This window comes from Zalophus californianus, chromosome 13 (assembly GCF_009762305.2).
Source record: "Zalophus californianus isolate mZalCal1 chromosome 13, mZalCal1.pri.v2, whole genome shotgun sequence".
Lineage (NCBI taxonomy): Eukaryota > Metazoa > Chordata > Mammalia > Carnivora > Otariidae > Zalophus > Zalophus californianus.
Window position 1 is genome coordinate 22,066,779 of NC_045607.1, and position 19,252 is coordinate 22,086,030.

The window sequence follows — 19,252 nt, forward strand, 5'->3', positions numbered from 1 at the left end:
TATTACTGCTCATGGTAATTGACCTGGTCACCCAAGGGCTCTGATGAAGATGTACAAGGTTGTGGTTTCCATCACCGCTGACACAGTATCCTCTCTGCAGTCCCTGCATCAAGGACTGACTTCAACTTCCAGGTCTTATAAGAGATACATCTCGTAAGGCTACAGCTGCCATAGATAGTGATTCCTCCGTTGGATCTCGGGAAAGTGAACTAAAAACCTTCCAGGAAGAGTCTCCATTCTAGATGCCATTGACAACATCTGTGAAGAACTGAAAACAGGGACTGTGCTATTTTACACCACTAACAATAGTCAAAATGGTGGAAATAACCCAAATGTCCGTTGACGGATGAATGAACAAAATGTGGTATAGACATACGATGGAATATTATTCGGGCTTGAAAAGGAATGAAATTCTGACACCTGCTACAACATGAACCTTAAAAACATTTTGCTAAGTGAAAGAAGCCAGACAAAACAGGACAAATATTCAATGATTCCATTTATAGGCGGTGCCTAGAACACCCAAATTCAGAGAGACAGAAAGCAGAAGAGTGGTCACCGGGGGCTGGGGGCAGGACAGAATGAGGGGTTACTGTTTGATGAGTTTCAGTTTGGGATGACAGACAAGTTCTGGAGATGGACAGTGCTGATGATTATACAACAACACGAATGTCACTGAGTTGTACTCCCAACAAGGGTTAAAATGGCCCATTTTAGGTTATATATATTTTGCCACATTAAAAACTAATTCAAAAATAAGTAAATAAAAGGAGAGTCACTGACAGGAGCAGCTTTATCCTATCCTGTGGCCTGAGAGAAGTGTCTCCAGTGGAAACTCATTAAGAAGAAACATTTTTGAAAAACAAGGTCTTCATTTTAAAGTAGAATGTGTTAAAGGGCTGATTTTAATACCTGTCAATGTACATAAAGGGCATAAAGTCAAACACTGGTTTTAACAGTATTATTAAATACTATTAATTTAGTTAATAGTTAATAAGATCAATTCTGTTAAGGAATCAAAAGAAGTTTAAAATCTCCTGATGATCTGATAGGACATAAAAAATGAATTTAAAGTACTTAGATGATGGCCGACATCAAATATACTTTAGGCAATTATACGTAAGTAGCTACTGAAAACAAACTTTTGATAAATATCACGCAGCAGGGTTAGAGGCTGCGCTCTGTGGCTAGTATTTCTCCATACTGGAGAAAGGACTTTTACGTAGAATAAAAAATACGACAACTCAATAAACACAATTCTTTAAATGGAAAAAACACTTGAATAAACCTTTTTCCGAAGAAGATCTATGAATAGCTACAGGGCACATGAAAAGATTCTCGACATCATTAGCCATCAGGGAAATGCAAATTAAAACCACAGAGATACCGTTTCAACCCTTAGGACACTATAATGAAAAAGACAGACAATATCACAAGGGTTGGTGAGGATGTAGAGAAACCTGACTGACTCAGGGCTTTAGCTACCTTTTCATTTAGAAATTATTATTCAGACTTTGCCAATGAAATTCTTAATAATCCACTAGCATCTGCACACTCTATTCCTTTGAGGTCTAATTTCACAAAGAAAATTTAACTGAAAAGTCACTCTATGATTTTTTTAAACATTTCCTGAATTTCACTTATTATCAGTGGAGTCTCTTTTAAATTTTAAGATATATATTCCCCAGATTGTAGGGGATCATACACTGCTACTCAAGACTGAAAAAATGATGTACTCACCTGGAAAACAATTTGGCAATTTCCTAAAAAGTTAAACAAAAATTTACCCTATGAGCCAGCCACTCAGGCATTACTTAAGAACAATGAAAACGTGTCTACAGAAAGACTTACACGTCAATGTTCAAAGCAGCATTGTGAACAGCCAAAAACTGTAAACAACCCCAACATCCTTCAACTGGTGAATGGACAAAATATGGTATACCCATAAAATAGGGTATCATTTAACAATAATAATAAAGGCCTGATGTGCTACAACATGAACTTAGAAAATACGTTAATGAAAAACACAGGACCACACATGATCCCATTTGTATAAAATGTCCAGAAAAGGCAACTCTCGAGACAGAGTTAAACTGATGAGTGATTGCCTGAGACTAGGTGTGGGAATGGGGGTTAACTGGAAACAGGCATGAGGGATCTTACTGAGGTTATAAAACGTTCCAAAAATGGGTTATGGTGATGATTGTGCAACTCAGTGAATCTGCCAAAAGTCACTGAATTGTACACTTGAAATGACTCATACGTAATTTACACCCCAATACACTTGTTTAAAAAAAAAATTCTCTACGTTCCAGATACCCAACTGGTACTGGTATATGAATACTGGAGGCTGTAACCAGTAAACATACTGGAAGAAGCCTCTTCTCAAGAATTTTACATATTTCTCTATAAATCGTATCTTTTTCAAAAAAAACAAATCAGGGTTTATATATGTTTGGAAAAAAACTTAAGACCAGATGAATGATTCTCCTAAGCCATATTCCTTTCATGGCTAGAATGTCTCTGGTTGGTCCATTTAGCAATAACTATGCAGATCAATTTACCACACAGCAATATCTGAACTACAAGCTTTTTTGGGGGTGGGGGGTGGGGTGTAAGGAAGAAACCAAAAGCATTATCCAGAGGTAGCATTGCAAACCTACACCCATTAAATCACAGCAAATACTGCTGAGTCTCCCATCAGCACTAAGGATCTCTTCACTTCCGTAAGCCAAAAGGGTTCTGTTTTCGTTCTCATGTGTATAGGAGCTACCTCAAATTTCAACTTTACGAACTTTTTGGTACCATTGTTCAATCAGTAGGGCGCCTCCAGAACCCTAGGGCTTGAGACCTAAACCTGACTCAGGGTTTTAATGCCTTTTTCAGTCAGAAATTATTCACACTCCACTAATGAATGAAATTCATCATAAGAAATAATCCACTAATATCTGCTCACCCTTATTTTTAGGTCTAATTTCACAACAAAAACACTTAACTGAGAAGTTATTTTGTGGGATTTCTACATTCTTTTCCTGAATTTTACTATCAATGGAGTCTCTTTAGACTTTAGAATAGACTTTAGACTTTAGAACTCCAGACGGTAGGGGACCAGAGTATCAAGTTCCTATAGTGGGGTAAGTCAGGTCCTATAAATCAGAGAAGCTGGCCAGAAGAGTCGATTCCCTGTGTAAAGACAGCCGTGCTCCCCCAAACCAGCTGACTTCTCCACTGAAATATGGGCCAATTGTCAGACCTTATAATTTTTCAAGGCAAGCCTTTTTTTTTTTTTTTTGGTATGAAATCTATATTTTTAAACGGTGACAACTAGTTACACACACACACATTCACACTCCCCTTACCATGCAGACCAACCAAAACATATCAAATGGCCCAATCTTAGCTTGTGACCTTTGCCATACACAATGTCTGCACTCCGATTACATGGGGCAGTACTTAGGATAAACAAACTTTTAAAAAAATAGAATTCTATTTTGCAAAAGATAGTCCATCCAGAATAGCTCTGTTTTCAGCACCCGTTTCCTTCCCCACCACCCCCCTCCCCAGCCCCCAACCCATTTTCCTAGGACTGGTACTCTCATGGCTGAGATGGTTCCAACGTATGCCCGCTAGATTCCTAATCCCCTCAAAGCCCAGAGGGAAAAACAGGTTGGGGTACTTTGTCCAGTTAAAACATTCCCTGAAGACACACGCGCGTGAGCTCCGCCCTCTCGTTCCTGTTGATAGTCTAGGGATTCCAGCGTGAAGCATTCAACAAGTATACTGCATTCTCAGTTCAGGACCTTAAATGAGTGCTTTTCTACTAGAGAAACTTGAAAATTCCAATGAACCAAAAGCATTTTGCTTATTCTCACAGCTTCAGAGAGGATCGGAGGTAAACTTGGAAATCGTGACACCTCCCCACCTCGTGCCACCAGTAAAGAAAACTCAAATTTAGAAAGGTCAAATGATGTGCCCAAAGTTATATAGTGAGCTGGCTGGCAAACTGGGCCAGAACCCAGAACCTAGGTTATGACTCGAGACCAGTTCTTGCTACAAGCTAGAAGAGGGAAATCTACTGAAGAAAGGTTTGTCAGTGGGTCCCGTGCACCTCCTCTTGCTTTATAAATCTGCATTTGGCCTTTTAGAACCATTGCCCATCTCATCCTGCTTTCTTCACTTTCCACGGGACTTTACCAACCCTACTTATGATCTACCAAAGGAGAGTGGTGAATGGCAAAGAGTGTTTTTTTTTCCCAGCCGCCAACCCTTTGGAGTGGTAGCTACTGATCAATGCTGTGGTAGTTTACACCCTGGGTTTTTAATAAGGGACAATTTGATGAGATTCCACTCGCCCCCCCAAACCACCTTGCTGTAGTTCAAGAATTACTCTCCAGAATGAAATCCCCGATGTCTGATGAGGCCTGAGTTACTCTTAAATGTCTTTTCACATTCGTTACATTCATATTCTCTCCTTCCAGTGTGGATTTTTAGGTGTTCTACAAGGATTGAGCTCCGGCTGAAGGTTGCTCCACAGTAGTTACATTCATAGGGCTTCTCTCCGGTATGAATTCGATGATGCTCATTAAGAGATGAACTCTGACTGAAAGATTTCCCACATTCTTTACATTTATACGGTTTTACGCCAGTATGAATTCTCTGATGACGACTGAGGAGTGAATGGGTAGGGAAGGCTTTCTCACACTGGTTACACTTGTAGGGTTTTTCTCCTGAATGAAGTCTCTGATGATAAATGACAGACGTAAAATGGCTGAACGTCATCCCGCAGTCATTACACAAATAGGGTTTTTCTCCAGTGTGGATCCTCTGATGTCGAGTAAGGCAAGAATTCTGTCTAAAGGCTTTTCCACATTCACCGCATTTATAGGGCTTCTCTCCAGTATGAATCCTCTGATGTTTGGAAAGGGACGAGCTGTGACTGAAGGATTTTCCACAGTTGTTACACGTGTAGGGTTTTTCTCCAGTGTGAATTCGCTGATGTTGAATAAGAGAGGAACTGTCACTGAAGGGTCTCCCGCATTCTTTACATTTATAGGGTTTTTCTCCAGTATGAACTCTCTGATGTTTGATGAGGTGGGCACTCAGGGTGAAAGCTTTTCCACAATCATCACATTTGTAGGGTTTCTCTCCACTATGAGTTCTGTGATGTGGCGTGAGAGATGAACTGTCACTGAAAGCTTTTCCACATTCATTGCACATGTAGGGTTTCTCCCCTGTGTGAATTCTCCTATGTTTGGTCAGTGAGGCACTATAGCCAAAGGCTTTTCCACATTTGCTACATTTATGGGTCTTCTCTCCCATCTCAGCTCCCTCATCTTTATCTGAGGTTGCATCTTGATTTAAATTTTTCCAACATTTTTCACACATAGAGGAGTTTTTTCTCTTAAGGGATGAGCTCCGCGTAAAGGCTACCCCACAATTAGTGCACTTCTGGGTCTTACCCCCCAAATGCATTTTCTGATGTTTCTGATGTTCAGTTAGGGAGGAAGAGTGACCTAAGACTTTCCTGCCTTCATTACATTTCCGTGGCTTCTCTCCAGTGTGTTCTTTGCGGTTCAGAATAAGGTCTGAATGAAAACTGAAGGGTTTCTTGCATTCATTATACCTCCGAGATTTCTTCCTTAAGTAGACTCTCAGATGTTTAATTATTTCCGAGGTTTGCTTGAAATTACTTCCAAAGGGGCTCTTTTCTGGGTCAAATTCCTCACCCCTACTGCTTCTCCCATGAGTTTTCTTTTGTGTGCCTGCGACTTGCGAATATTCCTTACTGCTACGTTTCCGGGACTCTCCCATCAAGCCATAATTAGCACCCATTAGGCATCTTTCTATTATTTTATCTAAAGTTGATTCTTCCAGAAGAACATCTTGATTTCGAGAGGATTCCTTCAATTCACCTCTAGGTTCACCCTCTAAAAGAAATAACAAATACAATGTGTCCCGTTTGCAGTACAAGAAGCTGTCCTATTTGGGACTGAGGCAGGAAGAAAGGTAGAAATGACTGTAAACAATATGAATATATCTTGGACGATTTTCAGAATCTTAGGAAACAGAGAAGGAAAAAATAATATAGAGAAACTAGGTAAACATAGGGGTTAAGAAAAATATTGGGGAAAATGAAAAGTTTGTGCTTTATAGTTAGAATAAAGATGCACGTTCTCACCCTCATTTCAAATTTCCGTAATAGGTTCAAACTCATTCTCTCTAGCTCCAATCTATTTTCTTTCCAAATCATAACGACAGTGCAAACGTTTACTGAATGCTTAGTAAACGCCAGGCCCCATATCAAGCACTCTACTTGTATTTCCCTTAATCTTCATAACAACCCAAAATCAAGTAGATACTGATATTATCCGTTTTGTGGATGTGACAACTACGCACACAGAGTGTCTAAGTCGCTTGCCCAAAGTCACATGTGTTGTAAGCAACAGATTTCTCATCTATTCTGACACCAAAGCCCATACTTTTGATCCCTATACCAACTGCTTCTCAAAGCAGCCAAATAGCACTGTTTATAGAAAATGTTAATCACATCACAGACATGCAGCATCGCCTACGCTAGACTTTCAAAGGCTACCACAGTCAACCTTATGGATACACTCTAATCAGGGATCCATTCACTGTCCCTACCACACTACAGTGTTTTCAATCCTATTCTTCCGGTCTTCGTCCTACCTCAAATGCAATCCCATCACACCTTCCCGAACACAAACACTTAGGGCCTTGGGTTCAAGTCGCACAGTCCCCACAGCTCTCTCCAAAACCATACTCTATTTACACTCCCCTCAGAACTTTGAGCCACATCATTCATCTTGGCTCTTAATCATGAAATCACACCATCACTTTCATAAAACTATTTTTTATTTTTTTTATTTATTTATTTTTTTTTTAAAGATTTTATTTATTTATTTGAGAGAGAGAGAATGAGAGACAGAATGAGGGGGAGGAGAGTCAGAGGGAGAAGCAGACTCCCTGCTGAGCAGGGAGCCTGATGCGGGACTCGATCCCGGGACTCCAGGATCATGACCTGAGCCGAAGGCAGTCGCTTAACGAACTGAGCCACCCAGGCGCCCCATAAAACTATTTTTTAAAGAGTTCATTATAAAACACAAAATTCTATTCCCCAGAAGTTAACCATTATTAGAAATTCTGTGCATTTTTTTAAAGATTTATTTATTTTAGAGAGAGAGACAGCACAGGGGAGGGGTAGAGGAAGAGGGTGAAAAAAACTCCAGCAGACTCCATGCTGAGTGTGGAGCCCAACACGGGGCTCGATCTCACGACCCTGAGATCATGACCTGAGTCAAAACCAAGAGTTGGAGGCTTAACCAACTAAGCCACTCGGGTGCCTCAGTACTGTTCCTTTAAATGTATAGTTCATTGTTGTCTGATGACTTGGAACATTTTTTTCAAGTTTGCAGCAATTTATTTATTTATTTATTTTTAAAGATTTTATTTATTTGACAGAGAGAGACACAGAGAGAGAGGGAACACAAGCAGGGGGAGTAGGAGAGGGAGAAGCAGGCTTCCCACTGAGCAGGGAGCCCAACGCGGGGCTCAATCCCAGGGCCCTGGGATCATGACCCGAGCCGAAGGCAGTCGCTTAACCGACAGAGCCACCCAGGCGCCCCAAGTTTGCAGCAATTTAAAGTTTAGTTTTGTCAGTTACTTTTAATTTTGTCAGCTATCTGCTCAAGTTCTTCACCCATTTTTCTAACAGACTCAGCATTCCTTATTGATTTGCTTAAGTATTTTATATGTTATAGTTACCGACTCTGCTTTGTCTACGTTTTTCTCCAGTCTGTTATAAATTAACTTTTTAAACAAGTTGTACATCTACATAATGCTTCTGGGGGAGAGGGGAGCATATTTATACCATTTGTATTAAACATAATATCCCTTATTTAGGTACCTACACTGAAAACAGCCAAATGGTTGACTTTGGTTAAGATGGAATAGAGCTAAGTGAAATTACTGGTTTTCCTCTTTAAAAAACCAACCAAGGTATTGATATATAAGCAATAACTTATTTTTTAACTGTATATTTATTGTGAAATTTTAAGATAAGAGGATGAAGAAAAAATGTACTCCCTCAAAGATAACCAGGATTAACATGAATGTTCTCCAGACATTAAAAAAATCTATCTGTATCTATATACGCAGATACAGGGGCGCCTGGGTGGCTCAGTCATTAAGCGTCTGCCTTCGGCTCAGGTCATGATCCCAGGGTCGTGAGATCGAGTCCCGCATCGGGCTCCCTGCTCTGCAGGAAGCCTGCTTCTCCCTCTCCCACTCCCCCTGCTTGTGTTCCCTCTCTCACTGTGTCTCTGTCAAATAAAAAAAAAAAAAAGATTTTATATACTTAGATATATACACACATATGTACATTTTTTTCCTTTTAACAAAAATGAGATTATACTCTCCATGCTGTCTGCTAGATGGAATTCCTGCTTATTCTTCAAGATTCAACTTAAATGTTAAGTAAGCCATAGCTCCTGCGCTTCCCATGGCTCCTTGTACAGGTGTTAGTATAGCATATATCCCATTACCAACACTGTATGCTTTGATAGCCATATCATGGCGTCCCCAGAAATGCACTGCTCAGATCGCCAACTCTGCGGTGCCTACTTAGCCCCCGTGGCTGCTCTCTGACTCCACCAAGGCATGCGTGCCAAGGCCACTTCCCACAGCTGCTCCCAGTCAATGGCAAGTACGGCAGGGACACTTGGGCAGGCCCAGAGACACAGGACTCCTGATAGGCAACTCTGGCTGGGGAACTCTTCTTTGGCCTTGCCAAAACTTTCTTAAAACGGCACATCAGGCGCCTGGGTGGCTCAGTCGGTTAAGCGTCTGCCTTTGGCTCAGGTCATGATCTCAGGGTCCTGAGATCGAGCCCCGCGTCAGGCTCCCTGCTCAGTGGGGAGTCTGCTTCTCCCTCTCCCCCTCACCCCCACTCATGCTCTCGTTTACTCTCCCGCTCTCAAATAAATCTTTAAAAAACAAAACACCACACATCGGTCCAAGACACTTCCTACCCAGCCTTCCTTCCTTCCTTCTGTCATCACAGGTATTACACCCACCCACTCTCACAGGTCTCCCATTTTCCTTCACTTTCCTCACGCCCCAGGGAGTCCCTGGCATAGCTAATCACGTCTTGGCATCTACTTCTCAGAGAACCTAAATGAATGGTCTCTCCAATAAACTGAGTATTCCAGGAAGGCAAAGGGTCTACTCTAATCACCCTTCTATTTTAGCATCTCTCCCCCCCAACATTTCAAAAGCTCTTCACAATGACTTGGTTAAATAACTGTTTTTAATTTCTTTGCTTTTCACCAACTTACCTGGTCTGGAGCCTTTTGAGATTTCTTTTTCCAGCAGCCATGGCAGTTCAACCCACTTAAATTGGGAAATCAAATCTAATTTGGAAACTGGAAAGCCTGCTCATAGAGAAAAGAGTAAAAAATGACTGTTTTTGCAGAGGGCAAACATGTTCCAACATTCACGCACAGCCTCTGGTTCTCTAGGGAAGAGAAGATGCTGTCAAATACAGACCTCAAGCCTGGAAAATGAGGAGGAACTGGGGAAGGTTAGGTCCTCGATGACAGCACAGTGATACTCAACATTTCCAGTTCAATGAAGCAGAAACTTTTTTTTTGGAGAAAACATTGCAGAAAAGTACATTTTTCAGAACCCATTTTTAGGATTAGTCGGATCACCCCTGCATGCCCAGCCAATACAGTTCATAGCACTTATCTTTCAATAATGGTAGATGAAAAGATGTACAGCTCATACGTTACATCATAAAGAGAGATCTTTACCCAGAAACTCTAGGTTCCTAAAGTTCTCCAGTAGCACTTCCTTATAGAGCTCCTTCTGAAAAGGCTCCAGCCTCCTCCACTCTCCTCTGGAAAAGGTGACCACCACATCCTTGAATGCCACGGATTCCTAACAAACACACGAAATACAGTCTTTTTGCATTGGATTAACATTCACGGGTTCTATCTAGGGATTAGGAAGTGGACACATTTTGGGCAGCCATTATCAGTCTACTACAGTGGTATAATTACTACTGTGAATAAGAATTCTCTTTTTCAGGGCGCCTGGGTGGCTTAGTAGTTAAGCGTCTGCCTTCAGCTCAGGTCATGATCCCAGGGTCCTGGGATGGAGCACTGGACCTGGGTTCCCAGCTCAGTGAGGAGCCTTCTTCCTCCCTTCTGCTGCTCCCCCCTCCTCATGCACGCGTGTGCGCACGTGCGCTCTCTCTCAAATAAAATCTTAAAAAATTTTTTTAAGTGATTTGTAACTGATTATAAATTATTCTAATTAATTTGTAACTAGCCACTTTTCTCAATTATGAGTTTTAGTACTTGTTGATTCTCAAGAGGTTTTCCAAATAGACCACGTTATCGGCAAATAACACACATTTGTCTCTTTCATACCAATACTTACCTCATTCCCTTATCTTACACTGGCTAGAATATTCAAAAACTACTCATCAACAGCACCATGATTAGACATTCTTTTTACAGGCATTGTGAGAGCTGCTTTTTATTTTCCAATACTGTTCAGCTGGAGATTTTTTCTTATTGTATTAAGGAAATACAATTCTATTTCTACTTGACTAATTTTATCAAGAATAATTGTAGAGGGGCACCTGGGTGGCTCAGTCAGTTAAGCATCTGCCTTCGGCTCAGGTCATGGTCCCAGGGTCCTGGGATCAAGCCCCGCATCGGGCTCCCTGCTCCGCGGGAAGTCTGCTTCTCCCTCTCCCACTCCCCCTTGCTTGTGTTCCCTCTCTCACCGTGTCTGTCAAATAAATAAAGTCTTAAAAAAAAAAAAAGAACAATTGTAGAATTTTAGTAAACTTTTTTTTGTTGTTTTTCTCAGAGTCAGACTTGTGACAAATTTTGGTAACTGAAATAAAATAGCATCTGAAGAATGAGTTCGAAGAATGTGAAGAATGTGAAGGAAACGGTCTTCATTATTCTGTTATCTTTATGCCACTCCATAGGAGCTCAGTAAGTATTCACTTAAGAATGAAAATCAGTGAAAGGAAGCTTACCCGGGACTCAGTACTTGGAAGGACAGAAACCACTTTATTTTCTTCAGGGTTCTCCTCTTGGGAAATAACAGACTCTTGAGAGACTGGATCTAGAAAGGGGCAAAAGAACACTCTAGTCTTTCAAATGCATTCCTCAGACTAGAAAATCTTATACATGTTTCTCTGGAGAAAAAGGTCAAAAGAAACTAAGTTTTTCCCACTCTTTTTAAAACAGAGACAAAAGCCACATATACTTTCTTTTTAAACTCGAAGCTTTCCCCCCTACTCCATAAAATAGCCTTTCAATTCCCAAGCTCACAATAATTGATTTCATTCAATCCACACACCTACCGTTTTAATGTGTTTTATTTGCATAGTAATTTTAAAAATATTCATAGGCTGTATTAAGGTAAAACAGCGTATTTGTTCTATGTATTAATTTGTTTTCTTTACAGTCCTAGCACAATGCCTTGCAGAGAATCACTTTTTGAAATGAAAGCACCCAGCTGGTCTCAGGAACACACTCCTCTTCTGGGGTCACCAGCAGATGCCTAAAGCCAGAAATCAGGAACCTGAACATAGCAACTAAATATATTACATACCATCTGATGTCAACAGCTCTTCTTCTGATAAGGGTTAAGTATTTTTTAAATCATGCTTTATTTTCTTATGAAAATAAATTTTAGGCAGCTTATTGATTAGACAATCAACAGGAATCAGAAGGGACTCTTTTAAGGAAACTGTTCTTACAGAATGCTACAGCGATCAATTCACGAGATTCTTTATTGCGAGGGGCTTCCGCACAGAGGCCCTAATTTTGGAGGAGTACCATGTTGCCCTGACAGCCAAGTCAGACAGGAAACCACGATGTTGAACATACCAATTAGCTGTGTGACCACAATTTAACTCTGCGGAGGTAAATGCCATTTCCCTATCTGGGAACTCTTGGTAGAATACAAACTGTTCCACCTATGTATTGAGAGCTTTACAGTAGCTCATCTGCTACACACATTTGGGACATCTGTAGCACATTAGATTTTATAAAAGTTGGACTGCATGCCCTCAAAGGGCTATCCATGCTATAAGTCTTTTGATCAATATTTTACGATGGTATGTTATAATTCAGTTTATATTTTATACATTTGTGTGTATATAATAATGTAATCATAAAACTGCCAGTCAGCTGTCCTCCCCAATGCGGTGGACCCGCATCATCCAATAGCGTAGTTGCTCACCACATACAGCTATGTGAATTTAAGATTCAGTTCCTTATTTGCCCTCGTCACATTTCAGATGCTTAATATGAAGTGCCAAACAGCACAGAACGCATTTCCATCATCACAGATAGAAACTTTTTTCCTCACACGCTGGAGGCAGAAGTTGAGGCCTGCCCTGGATGATATGCTTGTGACTCCAAACGTGTGCAGGTAATTTCCTTCTCTTCTGTGTTCTAAGATTCCCTTTTACTCAAGGCTGAAAGGAAAGAAATTAGTATTATACCTTATCAGGTTTAACCCTCATAAAAGGCTAAGCAGATGGGAATCCCTTTCCACAGATTAGAAAAAAAAAAGATTCCAAGTGGTTACATAGCTTGCCCAAGATTACACAGTAAAAGGTAGGGCTGATCCCAAGCCAGTCCCAACCCCAAACTTAGACTCCTTTTTAGCAATCAATGGCTTTCTTTGGAGTTTACTTTCACACCTTGAGGAGACTGCTCCCTCTTCCTCCCGCCATCTATAAACCTCACCTTGCTTTTCTTCAAGCATTTGGGTCAAATCCTCTATTAGGGTCACCACTTCCTCACTGCTTTCAGGATGTTGTGACTTTACCCAAAATCTGATCTCCCCAGGCAAAATGGTCAGGAATTGCTCAAACACCAAAAGCTCTAAAATCTGTTCTTTCGTGTGGATGTCTGGTCTCAGCCACTGAATGCAGAGATCCCAGAGCTGATTTAGGGCTTTTCTGGGTCCAGCCACTTCTGAGTAACAAAACCATCTGAATCTCTGTCTGAAAGTCTCTGGGTCAGTACTGTCTCCTCTCGGGATAGCTTCTTGATCCCCAGGAGTATCCATTCTTAGGACCTTGCTTGGTTCACTTGAGATCAGAGTTTGAGGGTCTGGGGAGATGGCTGTCATCTTATTCAAGGATACTACAGCTTGCAATGGATCAGCAGCAGGAATCCAATTCCCTTTAGACTCCAGTTGAATTATCAGTACAGTCCACCAGCAGCCACTATGGGCAGCGAAATATCAAGGGATCCAAACATTCAGCTTATGGTCTTGCAGAAACTGTCAAGAGATAGAAAATATTGAGTAAAACCAATTATTACTCCTAAAAACATTGTTCTTGGTTTGGTTCAGATATATGTGTAGACATACACAGAGGCCTAGAACAGCCCTGCCCAGCGGCTACACTAAAGGTCTAGGTGAGAAGTGGAGGAGATTTTAACGGTAATTAAAGATACCCTCCAAGAAAACAGTTTCTTCCGACTAAATACTCCTCATAAGCAAAACACGTGAGAAGAGGCTCACGGCTACAAGAGAATCTAGTCACAAATTTATTCATCAGCTCCCGAACTGCTGCAGTGACAGGCCACCCATTTCCCTCCAGGTGCTCAACTCACAAGCCTGATTTCTTATTTGCCTCTCAAATTCCTCACATAATCAATAACCAAGTTCTGGCACTTTTATTTCCTAAGAACCTCTCCATTCTAGCCTACTTAAACCACCCATGTACAGCTTTCTTCAATCCAGTCTCACACTGCAGCCTCAGGATTCCTTCTAATATGCAAACCCGGGTCCTATCACCCGCCCCCCATCTGTCCCAAGGTAAAATTCAAATGCAGAGGCCATGCATGATGATCTAGAGACCCTGCCCTGAAGACCTCACCTCTTGAGCTCTAGCTGCCCCTGATGGATGCTGCAGCCAGAAAGAAGAAATGTCCCCATTCCCACGCACCCTCCATCCCCTTCCATCCTTTGCATTGAGCAGTTCCCTCTCCTTGGAAGCTGCCTTCTTTCCCTTTCCTACCAAACTTTTACTCATCCCCTAAAACTTGACTCCTTTCAACTGTCACCTCTTGTACAAAGCTTTCTCTGATCCCCAAGTGCTCTTTTGCACAAAGCCTATCCTGTGTTACATGTGTTCTTTAATTCTGCAAATACTGACCATCAGGACACTACGGAGACACGCGTGGACAGATCGGGCAGGGTCCCCACCCTGAGACAACACCCAGGAAATGACAATACAGCCTGAGTGAGATGCGCTACAATGCGGCAGGTGAAAGCACACTCTACACTCTCCTCCTGTTGCAACTATTACACCAGTAATTACCCACCTCCGAGCACAGAGCCCGGCACACACGTATGCATGACGTCACTTATTCCTTCGCCAAATATTAGGCGCCTACCTAGTACCTGCGCCGCGCTGAGCACCTGGGGCTATGCGGTGACTAAGACACTCGTCTCGGTCTCCAGGAGGCCTACAACAGAGGCTCCGCGAAAACGTGACGCAGGCAGAAAGCAGTTCTCAAAAGGAGGGGGGCGCTGAAGACATCTTGGTTATCGCGACTGGAGAGGAGGAGCGCTACTGAGACATACCTGGGGGGGTACAGCCAGGGATGCTGCTAAACATCCTGCAGTCACCAAAAAGCTCCCTTCCCCCACGCACACACATCAAGGAATTTTCCCGCCCAAACTGTCCGCATACCCAAGTTGCAGGACCGTAGGTGCAGGGAAGGGATGGAGGAAAGCTCCGTCGTTCAGGACAGTGCCCAACCTCCCCCCGAAGCTGCGGCATCGGGAGTGCACGGTGAGGTCGCTCGGCTCCCCGCCTAGCCCCCATCCACCCCGCCCCGGGTGCATCCTTGGAGCCGGCGAGCTGGCCGCGGCCCCCAAATCAGGGGCCCGGGATAACCGCTACCTGCATCAGCACCCGCAGTCAGGACCAACGCCACCGCAATGAGCTTCTAGAAACTGGTCCTGCAGGAGCTGCGCGCGCAAGCCGGCGAGGGGCCACTGCGCCTGCGTAAAGGCGCAGAACTACGATTCCCGGGATGCGTTCGTCCCGCTTTGCAAAAGTCCTGTGTTTTCCATAGGCTCCCACCTGGCCTGTTGCGCATGGTCATTGGGAAACGGCTGGTGGGCTCGGCTACAGAATTATTGCTGCGCCAGAGGCCTAAAGGCCTACAACCATCTCAGGTTTCCAGATTTATGATGCTTGGTCTCCTTGGTAACCTCAAACCATCCCTCCTCCTTCCTTTGCCTATCCTTCGCTGTAATCCAGGCTGGGAAAACCCATTGCAGAAGCATGTTAGTGATGCATTCAATGCAAGCCATAATTAATGCCACAAGTTGCATTTGAACAAGTACTAATTTTATGACTTTCACACCTGCCACCATGCTCCAAAACGCCATCATGCCTCCCCTGGATTATTGCAATAGCCTATTGAATGCACTTTTCTAATCTTTTCTATTCCTTACACTGCAGCCGGAGAGATGGTTAAAAACGTAAAACAGATTATGTCCCTCCTCTGCTTAAAACCCTGCAAAAGCTTCCCATTCCACTCAGAGTAAAACCCCAAATTTTAACAGTGGCTTACAAAGCTTGATAGAATCTGATCACCCATAACCTCCTTGACCTCTTCCTAGAATTCCCTGCTCCAGTCACAACGGTCTCCTTGCTCTCCCTCCCCTTCCAACCTGTCTGGCATTTCTGGCTGCATGCTCCTCCAGTAGGTAGACCTATGGCTCACTCTTCCACCCTTTAATAGCTTCTCAATGAAGCTCTTCCACCACACTGCTTCAATTGGAACCCCACCCCTCCCCACTCCTGTTTCCCCTTTTAACATACAATTTTCTTATTTATTTGTTTACTACATATTGTCTGTCTTGTTTTCTTTTGGTTTTTGTCTGTCTTCTTCACTAGAATACCAATTCCACAAGAGTAAGGATTTTTGTCTGGTTTGTTCCATGAGACACAATCTCCAGGCCTTGGAACAGTACCTGGTACATAGTAGGGCACAGTAGATTTGTTGAATTTATGAATGGGCGCTTGCCTGGATTCCTGGGGGGCATAGCATATAGGGCTGAGGGACTCCAGAAGGATCGTTTGGAGGGTTCGAATAACGAGATGACTTTTGGATGGGTGGAGTTGGGAGAGAAAAACATTCTAGACTGAAAGACCAGGGTGAGTCAAGGCCCTGAGACTTTAAAAAGTTGGAGCAAACTCAAATAAATGAACCGCTGAGCTCATCTCACGGGCAAAAAGGCAAGCTGAAGAAACTCCCACAGTCAAGAAGAAGCCCAGTCCCAGGTCAGAGTACATAGTCTTCTCTACCCACCGCTTCTTGTCAGGTTGAAAATGGGACATCAAGGAGAAGCTGGAGAAAGCAGAGGGACATGAAATAAACTTGGCTCTTAAGTTTAACTGAGCACGTCAGAGAAACTTTACTTAGTGGTTCTCAAACTGTATGTACCTTAGAATCACATGGTATTCTTCATTTGAATACAAATTTTGGGACCTTCCCCTCTACAATCCATTGTGGGTGATCCTTGGACTACACCTTGAGAAACACTAAACTAGTTGAAATATCATATAAGTAACTGACATGTGCTACATATGATTAAGTTTCCAGGAAAAAAATGACTACTTCTTGGAACTGTGACCAAACTAATTTTTGGTTAAATGCAAACATCATGGTAAAGAGTGGTGGGTTGTGCATCAGTAAAGAAAGAGGAAAACCACAAATCAGTTTCACAGTAAGCAATCTCGTGGGATTTCTAGTCAGGATAAGCAAGCTAAGGAATACTTAATCAAATAAGTGGTCTGTTTGTTTGTTTGCTTTTTAGGTGTTTTGGCTTCAGGAGAGAAAAAGATTGGAGAGAGAAGGCTGGAGGCAAAAAGACTAGTTTTTTTAGGAGGTTATGTAATAATCCAAGTGGGTTGATGAAGGTGTTCTAAATGGTGATGAACTAAAAAAGACCCAGGACATGATAGTAGTAGGATTTGGTGATTTATTGCAAATACTGATGGGTGAGAACAAATAAATCATCAAAATCATGCACTATATGGCAGATTATATTTTGTAAAGATGGCTACACTGACCTATTTCCCACCTAGATATATGGTATTACAATGTGGTGTTGATGTCCTTCCATTGAAAGGAAATATCTGTTTCTTTCCCTTCAGTCTGGAGTGCTGAAATAGCTGACAAAAGAGTTGCCTTCCCATTGTCTGTTCCTTCACATTTATTCATTTTTATTAAACATTTGAGGACACAAATGAATTGAATATGGTATGAGAGTTTAATGCAATTGGACACAAAAAGACAAAAAATGAATCACAATGGATTACTTAGTGCCTATTGTCCCATAAAAGACAGCATAGAAGTTTCCGTGAGATTCAAACATTTTCCTGGTACCAAATTCTAGGAAAAGATAGTCCATGGGCACAGGAAATTGGAAAACATCACAATGTCTTCGAATGGATTTTATTTTTTAGAAATGAAAAAATGCTACTAATGAAGTAAAATAGCTCAGTGAGCCTGAATAAAATCTTTGTCAGAGAGAGAGAGCACAAGCAGGGGGAGCGGGAGGCAGTGGGAGAAGCAGACCCCCCGCGGGGCAGGGAGCCCGATGCGGGGCTCGATCCCAGGACCCTGGGGTCATGACCTGAGCCGAAGGCAGACGCTTAACCGACTGAGCCACCCAGGTGCCCCTTGCCTGAATAAAATCTTAAGGCAAAGCCCTACCTCTGGAGGCTAGTGGAGCCAACCGAGCTAAAGGAAACAAGGCATTAGGGAAGTGAGAAGAAATTGAGCAGTACCTTCAAAATGATGAGGAGTGGTTATTTGCAACCTGGAATTCTATCCCAATCATCCTGGGTATTTCAGTTGGAGATTGGAGACATTTTTAGACGTACAGGTCCCCAACATTCATCTCCTAGTCTCCCGTCCTCAGGAAGCTCCTAGATGAGAGATCAGCAAACTATGGTCTTCAGTCCAAATCAGCCCACTGTTTTTGTAAATAAAGTTTTAGTGGAACATGACCATGCTCCTTTGCTTCTGTAGTGTTCATGACTGCTCTCATGTTATAATGGCAGATTTGAACAGCTGTGAAACTCTGTGGCCCACAAAGCCTAAACTATATACTAGCTAGCGCTTTACAGGAAAGGTTTGCTGATAAGGTGCATAAAGGAGTAGGAAGGGGAAATGATGAGGGAATCAGGCAAACTTTAGAAAGGTAGAAAAGGGGTGCCTGTGTGGCTGTCGATAAAGTATCTGATTTCCATTCTGGTCATGATCTCGTTTCAGGGGGATGTCCTGGGATGGAGCCCAAGCTCAGGCTCTCCGCACATGGCAGAGAGTCTGCCTGTCCCTCTGCCCCTCCCCCAGCTTGTGCTCATGCCCTCACACTCTCCCTCTCAAATAAATAAATAAAATCTTTTTAAAAATAAGGTAGAAGGAAAATGAGTTAAGGGTGACAAGAGAGGATGGAGTTGCAAGAAATGTTTGATGTTTGAGAGATGTCAGGGAGCCTAAGATGTCTTTTTTTTTCTTAAGATTTTATTTATTTGACACAGAGAGAGCAAGCACAAGCAGGGGGAACAGCAGGCAGAGGGAGAGGGAGAAGCAGACTCCCCGCTGAGCAGGGAGCCCGACGCGGGACTCGATCCCAGGACCCTAGGATCATGACCTGAGCCGAAGGCAGACGTTTAGCCGGCTGAGCCACCCAGGCGCCCCGAGCCTAAGCTGTCTTGAAAAACCACTGAATATAATATAATATAGGGGGTATGCAAAATGGGTGAAGGCAGTCAAAAGGTACAAACTTCCAGTTACACTATAATAAAGTCCTGGGGATATAATGTACGGCATGGTGACTACAGTTAACAAAACCTTATGGTTTGAAAGTTGCTAAGAGAATAGATCTTAAAAATTCTCATCACAAGAAAACTTTTAAACTATGTGTGGTGATGGATGTTAACTACGCTTATTGTGGTGATCATTTAGTAATATATACATATATTAAATTGTGTTGTACACCTAGAAGGAATATAATGTAGCTAAATTTAAAAAATACATACATATGTACTAAGTTTTAAAAATTAAATTCTTGGGCGCCTGGGTGGCTCAGAAGAGTCTGCTTCTCCCTCTGACCCTCTTCCCTCTCATGCTCTCTCTCATTCTCTCTCTCTCTC

The 19,252-nt window shown here is 42.4% G+C and overlaps 1 protein-coding gene across 2 annotated transcripts; it reads right to left on the reverse strand.

The window, feature by feature from the left end:
- Positions 1-454: 454 nt before the first annotated feature.
- On the reverse strand, positions 455-15,046 carry ZNF483 (zinc finger protein 483). Of its 2 annotated transcripts, none has more exons than XM_027615545.2 (6): positions 14,978-15,046; positions 12,804-13,344; positions 11,078-11,166; positions 9,834-9,960; positions 9,357-9,452; positions 455-5,927 (listed from the first exon to the last, which is right to left on the reverse strand). In XM_027615545.2, exons 2-6 carry the CDS (start codon positions 13,189-13,191, stop codon positions 4,384-4,386), a joined length of 2,244 nt encoding a protein of 747 aa, XP_027471346.1. In that variant the 5' UTR covers positions 13,192-13,344; positions 14,978-15,046; the 3' UTR covers positions 455-4,383. The 2 variants fall into 2 exon arrangements, with proteins under 2 accessions (XP_027471346.1, XP_027471347.1); XM_027615546.2 differs by lacking the exon at positions 14,978-15,046 and adding an exon at positions 14,765-14,965.
- Positions 15,047-19,252: the final 4,206 nt, after the last annotated feature.

Bases quoted from the DNA above. Each gene is read 5' to 3' on its own strand.
- ZNF483 (XM_027615545.2), bottom strand. From the start codon at position 13,191: ATGACAGCCATCTCCCCAGACCCTCAAACTCTGATCTCAAGTGAACCA. The intron at 9,961-11,077 runs GTAAGCTTCCTT...TGTGTTTGTTAG, and splicing joins TTCCAAGTACTGAGTCCCGG to GAATCCGTGGCATTCAAGGA. The intron at 5,928-9,356 runs GTAAGTTGGTGA...TATTTCTTTTAG, and splicing joins CTCAAAAGGCTCCAGACCAG to AGGGTGAACCTAGAGGTGAA.